This window comes from Macrosteles quadrilineatus, unplaced genomic scaffold (genome assembly GCF_028750875.1).
Source record: "Macrosteles quadrilineatus isolate MER2022 unplaced genomic scaffold, UCM_ALF_1.0 Scaffold_4__1_contigs__length_99947679, whole genome shotgun sequence".
Lineage (NCBI taxonomy): Eukaryota > Metazoa > Arthropoda > Insecta > Hemiptera > Cicadellidae > Macrosteles > Macrosteles quadrilineatus.
In genome coordinates, this window is record NW_026542597.1 from 3,366,663 (window position 1) to 3,378,981 (window position 12,319).

Genomic DNA, 12,319 nt, shown 5'->3' on the forward strand with positions numbered 1-12,319 from the left:
AAACAATCTTACGATAGGTAAGGTATTTTAATATTTTCATAGCCTACCTCTGAGATAATTGTATGGATGATCTGCTTAAAGAAATTATAAGGCTAAGACTAATGTTTCTGTGATGAATTTACTATGGTAACTTTTATTACCTAACCATTCATAAGTTAACCTAACCTCTAAAGAATGTATTGCAAACAATTAGGCTAGCCTAGTTGTTGATCTGCTGCTCAAAGCACAAATAAGTTTCAGCAAAAATGCTAAACTTACCATGATTTTAAATAACACCTAGTAACTTAGGCCTACTTATAAATGAACTTTTAAAGCTTACAGAAAATTGTTTAAAGGCTACTGTAATGTTTCAAGTAGACATTTATCAGGCTTTAGAAAGCCTAATTTAGGACGCCAAACCTATAAATGATTTTAACTTAATGACCAACTAGGGGTAACTTACCAGTAAGCCATTTAAAAAACTTGACAAACTAGATTTTTTCTTACAATAGGAAAATGCACTATAAACCTAATGCACTCTCAGGGTCTAAGGCGTAAGTTATTTTACCCTCGTGTGTGAAACTCTAACTTATCCCATTTAAAAACCCATCGGTCCAGGCAATGCAAAACCCTCTCAGAGGGCCTCTTTGTACACCAGAGATGGCATTTTAGCCGCGATGTTCCACTGGGTTATGCTGAATTGGTGCATTGTAGGCCTAGTGTTTTGGTTCTCTTCATTTTTAGCACTCTCCTGGAGAATACAGAAAGAGTTTAACAAAATTTTAGACAGGACAACATCAGAGGAATGAGTATGTCCAATAACCTTTTTGAGGTTCCTCCTCACCTCACACAATGGAAAAAGGTACATCATTGTACTCAAATTCACCGTAAGTTACTGACATTCAAGGCTGACTTTCCCATGTTGTAAAAGTAGGCTCTAAAACAGCCTTGTTCGGTGAACAGCTCTCTCACATCAATTTCTGTTAAGTTAACATCCATCTCAGTGACCAAAATCGTTTAAGGGGAAGCTCTACGGAAGCTGTCCAAACCCCTCAAACTTTTGCAGGATTCTAACCCGTTCCTCTCACATTATAGCCCAAGAGGTTAACCTTATTTAACACAAGCAACGTAACACCCTATTTGCTAACTGCCAACACAGAGAAGTAAGGTTCTGAGGAAACTTGCTTATGGGACAACCGTGCGCCTTTACCTCTAATGTTGTGTGTGCACGTACAGCGCTATGGTAATATATATTTGTGGTGAGCATGGAAGAGCCGAGCGGTGATCACTGTGTGGATGTTCCTATTGAACAGGACACAGGGTCCACCTATAGCGTGAGTGTAGTAATACATAATGGCTAGGGGGGTTAGGAAAAGCGGCGGGACAAAGTATAAATATGCTCGCCTGCGGCTCGTGCGGAATGATCTCGAGTGCAGCAAAGGCCTTTTGCACTCCTGTTACACATTATATTTTTACTACAGTCACTATAAAGCATATAAATAATTAGTCTTTGAAACACGTTTTTAGGTTCAGCTGGGAACACAAATAGGTGCCCTAGAGAAAGTAGTCCCCGGTCCGTATCACTCCGCTATTTTTTACTCGGCAAGCAATGTGCTCCGCGACTTAAAAAAATAGTTCCGTAATTTTTGTAATTTGCAGTGGTTTCCGCGCTTAAAAAATGCTTTAAAGGTATTTTCTTGTTTATTAAGATCGTAGGAATGTTTTTAAAACATTTAAAAGAAAAGTCCAGAAAGTTCACAAATACCAAAAAGAGAACATAAACTATAAACACGAAATGACAGGTTAAATCGTAGTTATAATAGTCAATCAGCTGCTCATAGTATTATTATCTTTAAGTGTTGCCAACCTATTTCCAAGCGTACACGGATTACATGCATAATTTAGAACCACGCTGTTTTGTGTTGTTTCGTTGGAATCCTGATGTGCGGCAAAGTATAAACCACACGACAAAGTATAAATATGCAGCAATTAGCAGCTTTCTGTACTATAAACAGTACAAGGAAGCCAACTTTCTCGGGTGACGGTAGGAAAAAAATATTTCAATAATTGTGCCAATTAAAGGGTACCTACAGTGAGTTCATGATAAGGTTCAGCTAGTGAGAGGGTTCCTAACTAGGTGTTACTCTTCTAATCTACTTGAGATTAGGGTACATTCAGAATTTCATTTCATGTGACAAGTCTGTAACTTATGCACATTTATTGTTTTTACTTGTAATGTTGCTTTTGAGATTTAGTTTCTGCAACAGGATCTTTTGGTTAATACTATTAGGCCTATGTAAATTTGAGTGCTAAAATAGTTTTACTTTCACTTTAACATTTTTCCTTAACCGCGTGGCACTCCGTTCGAGTATGCAGTCCTGCTCACCATCATCGCCAACTGTGTGGTCCTGGCCCTGGAAGAACATCTGCCACAGAACGACAAGACCCCGCTAGCAAAGAAACTGGTCAGTATCTTCAATTGTTGAGTGTGATTACTAAAATTAACATATTGTAAATACAAGTTCAGAAAATGTTGTATGGAACAACGTTACCAATTGAACAGAATTAGGTCTTAAACCTGAATTTTGCTGTTTAAAAGGGACAATTTACAGAAGAGTATACTCTGTTATAATCTTAATTATTAGTGGCAACTTACTTGTGAAATCAGTCACATCCTGCTCATCCATCCCACTAATCAAGAAGGGAATAATGTATCAATTCACATACTGCCCCGTCAAATCCTCCTCTTCAGTTCAGTTGAAACTGCAATATGCGAGATTATAAAATTTCTCGCATTACAACTAATATGCTCAGCACACAAAAATTTTCAATATCAGTCAACATTTAAATGTCTTTCGGACAAAATTCCACCTAACCCAAATTCTATGTAATCCAAGCAAGAATCAGTCCTTATTTCTTCGGGTTAGCGACCTTTTTGGACTCTCTGTACGCATTTCTCTGTACGCATAATTTACAAAAAGCGGTGACAATTTTCTCATTGGCTTTGTAATGTCTATCTCAGAGTACAGTAGTGGAGTAGTGATCTGGTAACTAAGGTCTGAAAAATAATATTAGGCCTACCAGAAAAAGACTTAGCCTATTTAAAAACTAATATTCAGAATTGTATCCGGTTTATTACCATTAAAGAGAACTTTATGTGAATTAGTATAACTATTCTTATAGTTTAACATGAGACTGACAAAGTGTTATTTCTGTTTCAGGAACAAACGGAGACTTATTTCCTCGGCATTTTTTGTGTAGAAGCATCCCTTAAAATCTTAGCATTAGGTTTTGTACTTCATCGCGGCTCATACCTTCGTAACATTTGGAACATCATGGATTTTTTCGTTGTAGTAACAGGGTAAGTAATTTTAACTTTGTTTCAATATTGTTTGTGTTGATTGTAACAGGTAATACTAACTATCTAAACTATTTTTACGTTTGGTTTGTCAACATCAAGTCTTAACGCGGTGTTTTAGGTCTATGACCATATTCGCTGAGTCGAATGTGGATGTCGACCTAAGGATGTTGAGATCATTCCGCGTGTTGAGGCCTTTGAAACTGGTGTCAAGGATACCAAGTAAGATGTGCCACACAGCCGTTTTGTTCGGATCCCTAGTCTAGGTTATAGTCTCGTCCACATAGGGCTAGATCTGTTTGTTGCACTGTCCCTAATCAGCTTTTATGTGTAATTTTACTGACTAGGCTATATGAGAACACTACATCCCCTTGTTATCTTTGTAGAATTAGTTACGTGAATTCTTAGTTAGTTTTCAGAATTTTAAATGTTGTTTGGAGAAAACATCTTGATCGTGATGGTTTTCAGTAGTAAAATAATTAGTAAGATTAGGACATTGTTATACTTTTACAGTTGTTCTTCAATTTTAGAATTTCATAAAACTCGGTTAATTACTGTCAGTTGGAACTTGCGTTCATGGGCTGTGATTTTCAATTGGAATCTACTTTACATTTCCAATTGACAAAACTTGAACTTTCATGCTGTTTATCTACTTCGTTGTTAGATAGATGTGTGGCTCTTTATTGTTGTTTTCAGATGTGTTACTTATTGTTCGTTTCCTGTGGAGTTTAGATATACTATAGCAGATGACTGTAGTATATAGATTGTAGTTATAGTTTTAGTAAATATATTTATACAAATTTGTGTGTGCAAATTGAGTTAGAATAGTTATAAATGTTTTGATTGTGTAGTCTTTATCGTCCCAAATGTGAAACGAAGCTTTCATACTTTTTTCAAACAATGCTTTTAATCTAATGGTATTATATAACACATAAACTCCGAGTTGTTACAAAATGCAAAGGTGAATAAAGAACACTGTGAAAAAAGAAAGTTAATATATTATGAGTCATCGAGTTTGAAAAGGATATTTTAAAATGGGTGGATTCCTTTACAGTTTCCACTCCAAAAAATTTCCGGCCATCCTTCTTAAATTTCCTGTTTGAGGGGATTATTAGATCTTTCCTCTTCTGAAAGTGTTGTTAACATTTGGGATACTAGTGATAGCGTAGACTAGTTTAGCTGTGTGGGTAGTGATAGCGTCATATTCCACAGGTTCGTCACAATAGTCTTTACGGATTTCACAAAATTAGATATGGATCTGCGCACTTTGAGGGCTATTCGAGTGCTCAGGCCTCTCAAACTGGTCTCTGGTATTCCAAGTAAGTAGTTCAAAACATTCCGTAGTGTTTAGCTAGCAGAAAAATGAAAGTATATGTTCAGGTAATAACGGAAGTCGATATAAATTTCCCTACCTTTTGTACATTTAAAATATGTGTATAAGATGTAAATGCTTGGAAAATCAAAATCATTGTTATTCAATTAAGATTATTGCATCATCCTTGGAATTTTATCATTCCATTGATATGATTATTTTCAAGCCGAGTTAAGTTTCACTACAATCAACCAATAGGTTTAAGGACATTAGTGAAGCGTAAGTTTAATATTAAGCATATGATTGTATATGCTTAGTTAGTTCATTAACCCACCATAAAACATGCTAGTTGTACTGCTGTAGTTTTCATCCTACTGACTTAGTATATGTAGAAAAAACACAAAAGCTAAGATGCATAGTAGTAAAAGCTGATACGGATTTCCTGTAAAGATTACTTTTGTATGATTTGTTTGGGATTGAAGAGGCTTTGAAGTTAGAACAATTGCACATCCAAACCAATTTTGATCATAAATACTTATATTTAGGAAATAATGTAGCTAGAGAATAAATTTACTTTCATATCTTAGTTTTTTGTCAGACCAATAAAACAATAAAAGGCTTAATTCAGTAGTTTGAAAACTATATTTGGAAATAGATGTTGCGGTAAAAGATTTCAAATTCAAATTCAGATCATTGACTCTTTTTCTGGTTTATTCTTATTTTTACGAATGTAAATATGGCTGTAGATAATTCAGAATCTGAATAAACATTAAATTTAGTTTAGGTTGTTATTGGAAATATTCACCTTTAATATTTTTAAAACATCTATTACTCCTATTAGCACTTTTTTCAAATTTCTCATACGGAAAATTTTTGCATAAATTAAAGTGAAAATCACACATTTCTACGTATCTTTTAATGAATTTTTCGATTATATTTGCTTGTAAATAGTCCATATAATCTCACTTAATTACTTATTCTAAAACGTAACAGGCCAAGGCTTCATTCACAACCTCTTGGACCAAAATCGTAACTCAATACTCTAAAATATTTACATAATGTTATTTTTTAGATTCAGATAGATTTAAAATTTGAATCGTTTAAAAAAATATGCCGGGTACCATCCACAGCCATTGGGCGACAAAATCTCAGCACTGGGCGACACTTTTGTTGCCCAGTTAACATGTTATTTTATGCCCTGTGCTGTATATTGTATAAATTGTTTAACTTTTTGTATATCTCCTCTGTAAATAATATACTACATACAAGTTAAGTTAAAATAACATTATTGTATGGGCCACAAGAGTCTGCATTTGAGGGAGAAACCTATTTACTGTGTGACTTCAAAGTTAGTTCTGTAATATATTAGCAAGCCCGCCGTGACTTTGTTCCCAAAAATTTAAAATAAATAAAGTTAATTGTTTAATTGGATTGGCCAACAAAATAATAAAAAAACATATTAGGCCTGAATCCATTTATATATAATCTTTTAATTTAGCATGTATGACTAACAAAGTTAAAACTAAGGGAAATCTTCTTCATATACAACATTAACTGCCCTTCCATCAAGAACTTTGGACAACTCACTCCTGAAACCACCTACAAAATATGTTTTTGGCCACTCTACTACACCCACTATCTCTTTTCAGTTAGGTGTACATGCTTAGACCTAATTTTCCAATAGTGCTGTCAGTTCTCCCATAGCTTCAGTTTAAAGTATTATGTAAAGTATCTTAAAATAACATTAAGTAGTATAAGACTTTACGATGTTTTATTGTGGTTCTCAAAGGCCCTTAACAGTTGCAGGTCTACTGTATATACGATGTTTTCACCAATCACGTTTTAATGTGCGTAAATGTACACACATAAAATTGGCTTTTCTAAAACTTTCAGTAAAAGAAATTATTAAAACTTGACATCATAAATAGACCTGGCCTACATTTATCGACACACAAAAAAAACGTAAAAAAGCCATTTGTAATTTACTTTAATTGCTAATACTTTACTTAATCCGCCCAATACTTGAACTCCAATCTTACAACAACATACAGTACACATCATTCTGCAATTGAATTATTGTGGCATTGTCATTACTCTAGCTAGGAATGGACAGGATTGTACTTATCAAAAACTTCTGATCTTCTCTGTTGATATGAACACCAAGGTCTATAAATAGTTATGAAGTGATAGGAGAGCACACAGCACTTGAGAAGTTACTTGTTTTAAAACACACAGGTTAACCTCATAATTGAAATAAACATAAACAATCAAAACAAACACAACAAATTTTCAATCAGCTGGTAAATAAAATACATAGAAATTATTTTCAAACATATGTGTGATAAACATGAACGGAAATAGAATGTCCATAAGAATAACACTGAAAGTTCAAGGGTTTCTAGGGCCCCCTTTGTAAACCCTTTTGAAAAATCACTATGAAAACTATTCAACTTTCATATTTTTTACCTGAATAACGAGTAGGCCTATACCAAATTTCAGCCTTCTTGCTAGTGTGGAAGTTGGAAAAATTAGCGATGAATCAGTCAGTAAGTGAGTGAAGGCTTTGACTTTTATATGTTTAGAAAATACTTTAGTTTGACAAACTTGTCTCCATGGTGGACATTTATACTAGCTGGTTTGAAAACTATATTTTAGTATATTTTAATTATTGTCACCACGGCCAGCGATGGGGGCAGAGTGGTAGTCAACGGGTGATGTTGCTACATCCCGCTACCTCATGTTGCAACGTCCCGCTAGCTTGGTCTTGGTATTGGCTGCCACCAACTGCAGACTCTCGTGGCCCAATAGTTGTTTACTTTTCTCTTTTTATGTTTGATTTTTTTGCTCGAGGTTAATGTTTTTTGTTGCTATTTTCATTTCAAGAAGTATTTTTATTAGTACCTACTTTTTTGTTCTTTTCTTTCACAATATTGTTAATTGTTGGCAAAGCTTTCAACATTCTACTATTAAACTTCATTGTTTCATATGACAATAATCAAAGAATAACTAGATACTTTAGGTGTTTGAATTACAATGCACCGCCTACTTAATTTCCATTTAATATCATCATATATCTACTTATGAAAGCACAGTTCAGTGGAAAACAGTAAAGTATTAGAAGCTCAAAACTAGTTCCCTTAGTACATTCACAAACACTCACCTCTTTACCTGAATTTGCAGTGTAAGACTAAAAGGCTTACCTCTGTTACCTCTGTCAGTAACCCAAAATAGCGTCCTAACTTCATTTACTCAAAGCTGACATGTTTTGTTGCAATGCAACATCGTCAGAGCTTACAAAACGTCAAAAACCTCAAAATTTGCACATAATACGGTACATATATACACAACACGGGACACAAAAAAATTGAACACAAAACAACATGATGATAGCGCTATAGTCTAACTACCCCTGCCAACGTGTCATGATAGCGCTTTCATCATGTTGTTTCATGTTTAAATGTCCCGTGTCGTGTGTATATGTACGTCAAAGTCATAAAGCCCAAAGAGTCATATATACGTAGTTCAGAGCCTATCAGAATGAATACCATTACAGTCTAAGGAGTATAAATCTTCGATAGACTAATTCACCTATTTTATATCAATAACTTTCACCAATGTAAATATTACCGCTTATCATAGCCACACACTGGTCAGCACCCAACCTAACTCTGTTCTTCGTCAGGTCTACAGGTTGTGCTCAAATCCATCATCAAGGCGATGGCACCCCTGCTACAGATCGGGTTGTTGGTGTTGTTTGCCATCGTCATATTCGCCATCATTGGGCTGGAGTTCTACTCGGGGGCGCTGCACAAAACCTGCTACAGCCTAGAAGACTTGAGGAAGATCGTACCAGAGGGTGAGAGTGAAACGCCAACTCCTTGTAATACGGACAATAGAACTGAGTCGCCTACAGGTACGTCGGAAACACATTAACAAGCTGAATGTTGTCTGTGTGAGTAGGTTTAGAGTGTGATTGTTGTAGACAAAAACCATGTGTCTTGGAGTCCCCAAACTTGTCATTTAAACATAGCCATGACAAGATCGTAGAAGACAACTGTTAGTGTCATGTAATTCAAGGTTATTTGCTGTTTAAACCTAAATATGAGGGTGAGTGTTGATACTGTAGACGAAAATACCATGTGTCCCCAAACTTGTTACCGGTACCTAAACATAACCTTGGCAGGATGTTAGAAGCAACTATTACCCTCATGTAACGAGAGATAAATACTAAATAGTTATCCAAACCTTAATAAATGAAATATTCAGATATGAATTATAGTTCAAAATTGTGTTAAAAATAAAAATAAATTGTTGTTAGTCCCTTGTCATTATCTGAGAAGGGCAACTATATTTATTTACTTCAAGTCTTTTTTTCTTTAATTATCTAAACATGCATAACTATGCAGTAGGGATGGACGGGATTTTTATTTCCTTCCTGACACTCAAGACAGGAACGGCAGAAGACTTTTCTTATTAAATCTTATTATTGATGACAAACAAAATCAATTTTTAGTCTTTATCACACTGTTCTATGTCATCATGACTATTATCCGTGGTTGCTTGAGGATCCTAATTATCTCTTGCAGTTGCATAATTTTCATCGGGCCATGACGGCAAAAACGTGGAAAATTTATGAACACTTTTGCAATGGCATCAAAATTGTAATCTCCCGCGATTACGGGGACACCATTGTCACTTGCAATAAAATTGTTGACATTCAAAACAAATCCCGTTATGAAAAGATCCTGAATTATATGTAATCCCACCCGAAAGTTGGGAATATATTTTCCGTGTTCATCTCTACAGTGTAGTATGCATTTTCTTATGATCACTGCTACGCATTTTCAATTTGTCATTCCTACTATTTTCAGTCGTATCGTATGTTTAAATTATGTCTTTAAATGTAAACGACAATGTTGCAGGCTTCTTAAACATTGAAAGCGCCTTAGCGAGATTTAACTTTTGTAAACAATTCACTTTCTGTCTGAATGATAAATACAATTTTAAAAATGTTTATAACATTTACTCATACATTTATACATTTAAATACTGATGTATAGTGCACCTTATTAATATGTTTAAATTAAATATAGTATTTTGATTTTGAAATTCAAAATACATGAGTTTGTCACTCAAACCCATAAAAATTACCTTGAGTACCAATGTATTGGCTAATAAATTAATGTGTGTAGTAATAAATGGTTTTGGAATAAAATTACAAAATATCAACATAAAATACAATTTTAAATCTTAACTAACAACACAACAGTCAAATATAGTGCCTTCTTACATGAGTAAAGAAACAAGTGACATGTTAATAGTTTCATAAAAATATTAGAAAACCTTAGTATTAGAAACCTATTAATATTAATGCCCGATTTGATTCTATATGTGGTGAGTGTTTGTTGATGTTTTATGTCTTGAGCCACTTGGAAAATATTGATATGTGATTACAGGTTCAGGGAGACCGTATGATTTTGGTGGTATGGTTTAATCTTAGTGTGTAGATTATGGTCATTTTTAAATACTTTAAATTAGGCGCTGCATTAGATACTCGTATATTATATAGGTTGAGCTGGCTATCAATGATTATCAGATTTCTTCATTCTCTTGCTTGGGCTGAGAATAGTCTAGTGACAGTTTCCTTGTATAAGCAGTGTACAGCTTATTTCATGTTAAGCCTTAGCAGATGTTGGTGCTATAGTTGGTAGACGAAAAGAAAAATATGAAAACAAATAGCAACGTTTAAAGGTTTTTGGAAATAATTACTAAAATAAAATGCTTAAAGTATCTTTGAGGATTGCAAATTGTGAGGAAAATGGCAGGGCTTGTAAAAAATACCAATTAGGCCTAACTATTTTCCTTATGTCACCTGTTCATCTAAAACAATCCGCATTGAAAACATCCAACTCCTTTGCTGTTCAGGGAGTCATTATATTGAATGCTTACAGATTCTGGACAGCCTTTCGATTTTGGTGGTATGGAACTTACATGTTATCGTAGAGCTTTCATATTTTATTGTTTATTCTGGATTTGTTGCATATAGCATTGATACTTGCACTACAGAAGTGTATAACAGTTACACATAACGAAAGGAAACATTTTGAGTGCATGGCAAGCTTCTTGCACTCTTTAAAGTATCGTAGTCGCTATTTTTTACTCGCTGTAATTTTGTGCTGAGAGTTGAAATAAAATATTAAACCAAACTATAGATTAGTCTACCAACCCACTTTGCCAATGGCTATCAGGGTGTCTACTGATCTGGGCAATGTTGGAGATGTATTCTGGACAGTTACTTTTTGCTCCCAAACCACTGCTGTTGGACACTTTGAATCATTTTGTGGTCTATAAATCTTGTTTTTGCATGCTATTTTTAACAGTATACAAATTATGAAAAATTAAAATAGGTTATACTTTACTGTAATATTCTAGCTACAACTTTTTTTCATTTAGTACAAACTCTTCAACAAACTTTTATAGATATTATGTTCAGTAAAAACCTCGTTTATAACAACATTTATCAGCATTTTTGAATTTTCATAAAAAAATGTATCTAAATGCTTTTTGACAATTTGCACTACAACTATGATACATTTTTTGAAAGTGTTAGGTACTGCAGGGTTTAAGTCAATATGAATATAATATACTGTAATTTATTTAAAGGCCAGAAATGTCCATTCCATTGTCCTAATCATTTACCACTTTAAAGTCTGAAACGTGCATTCAAACGCTTCTCTATCGTACAGGCAAGCTAGTAGCAATACAATAATGCTACTAACAATTAAAGGTGTTTTTTTCTATACCAGAAGTATCAATGAACAAGTTCGCTTTTAACATAAATACTGCCTTTTAGGTTCTTGTAGGCACCCTGTTCTTGTACACAAATTTATTGTGAAATTCATTTAAACTTACACATAATAACAGAGAATAACTTACTAAATGTGTAGTATGAATAAAAAATACAATAAAGCACTTACAGTGTGAGTAGTACACCGATTTAAATTGTGCTGCATATTTAACATTAACACTTAAATAACACAACTGTATAAAACATTTCTGAGCCGTAGACTGTTTGCTTTCTTCTCTTAGATTAGAGACTAGTGTTTGTGTAGTGAGTTCAGTTCTTAGTTATCCTAGCTCAGCTTGTCATACAATTAATAACCCAGCAATTGCCTGCATGATTAGTTTCATTTATCAACGAGCTATTTGTACTATACAACCATTACTATTTAAATAATTATTCTCTTATGGAATGTTTTAGTATGAGAGCTTTAGCAGAGTCCCTAGTTAGAATCCCTGCATTGTGGATTCCTTTTTTTAATTATATTTGCCAAGTGTGATAACTGTTTCTTTAAGTGGCATTTCAGTTTGGAAATCAGTTTGTGAGTGGTTAATAGAGTAACAGCTGTTGGGTGTGGTTATGAAAAAATATAGTACACTAGTTAATGTATCCGTGCTTTGCAACGTAGAGGACACTAAAGAGACAAATTTGCTCCTTAAATCTGTTGCATATAAAATACTTAGTCTACACATCCGCCTTTTTGTTGGAAAAACTAATTTCAATTTAACCACTTTGTTTAGGCAAGCTTGTAGGCTCAGTCGGTCGTGTGATGTGCTGCGAGTCCAAGGCATAGCAACAATGTTGTGGGGTCTAGGAGACTACAATTAAT

At 34.2% G+C, this 12,319-nt stretch overlaps 2 protein-coding genes across 2 annotated transcripts in view; both read left to right on the top strand.

The window, feature by feature from the left end:
- Positions 1-1,244: 1,244 nt before the first annotated feature.
- Positions 1,245-12,319, top strand: part of LOC128991685 (voltage-dependent calcium channel type A subunit alpha-1-like) — a 15,615-nt gene continuing 4,540 nt past the window's right edge. Inside the window, exons 1-5 of the mRNA XM_054414783.1 lie at positions 1,245-1,313; positions 2,331-2,444; positions 3,201-3,340; positions 4,550-4,656; positions 8,332-8,562. Of these exons, the coding sequence (XP_054270758.1) occupies positions 1,245-1,313; positions 2,331-2,444; positions 3,201-3,340; positions 4,550-4,656; positions 8,332-8,562 (661 nt within the window). The remainder of the gene's footprint in view (positions 1,314-2,330; positions 2,445-3,200; positions 3,341-4,549; positions 4,657-8,331; positions 8,563-12,319) is intronic.
- The window catches only part of LOC128992038 (voltage-dependent calcium channel type A subunit alpha-1-like), a 348,577-nt gene continuing 344,815 nt past the window's right edge, over positions 8,558-12,319 (top strand). Inside the window, exon 1 of the mRNA XM_054415406.1 lies at positions 8,558-8,562. The gene's annotated coding sequence lies outside the window, so the exon portion shown is untranslated. The remainder of the gene's footprint in view (positions 8,563-12,319) is intronic.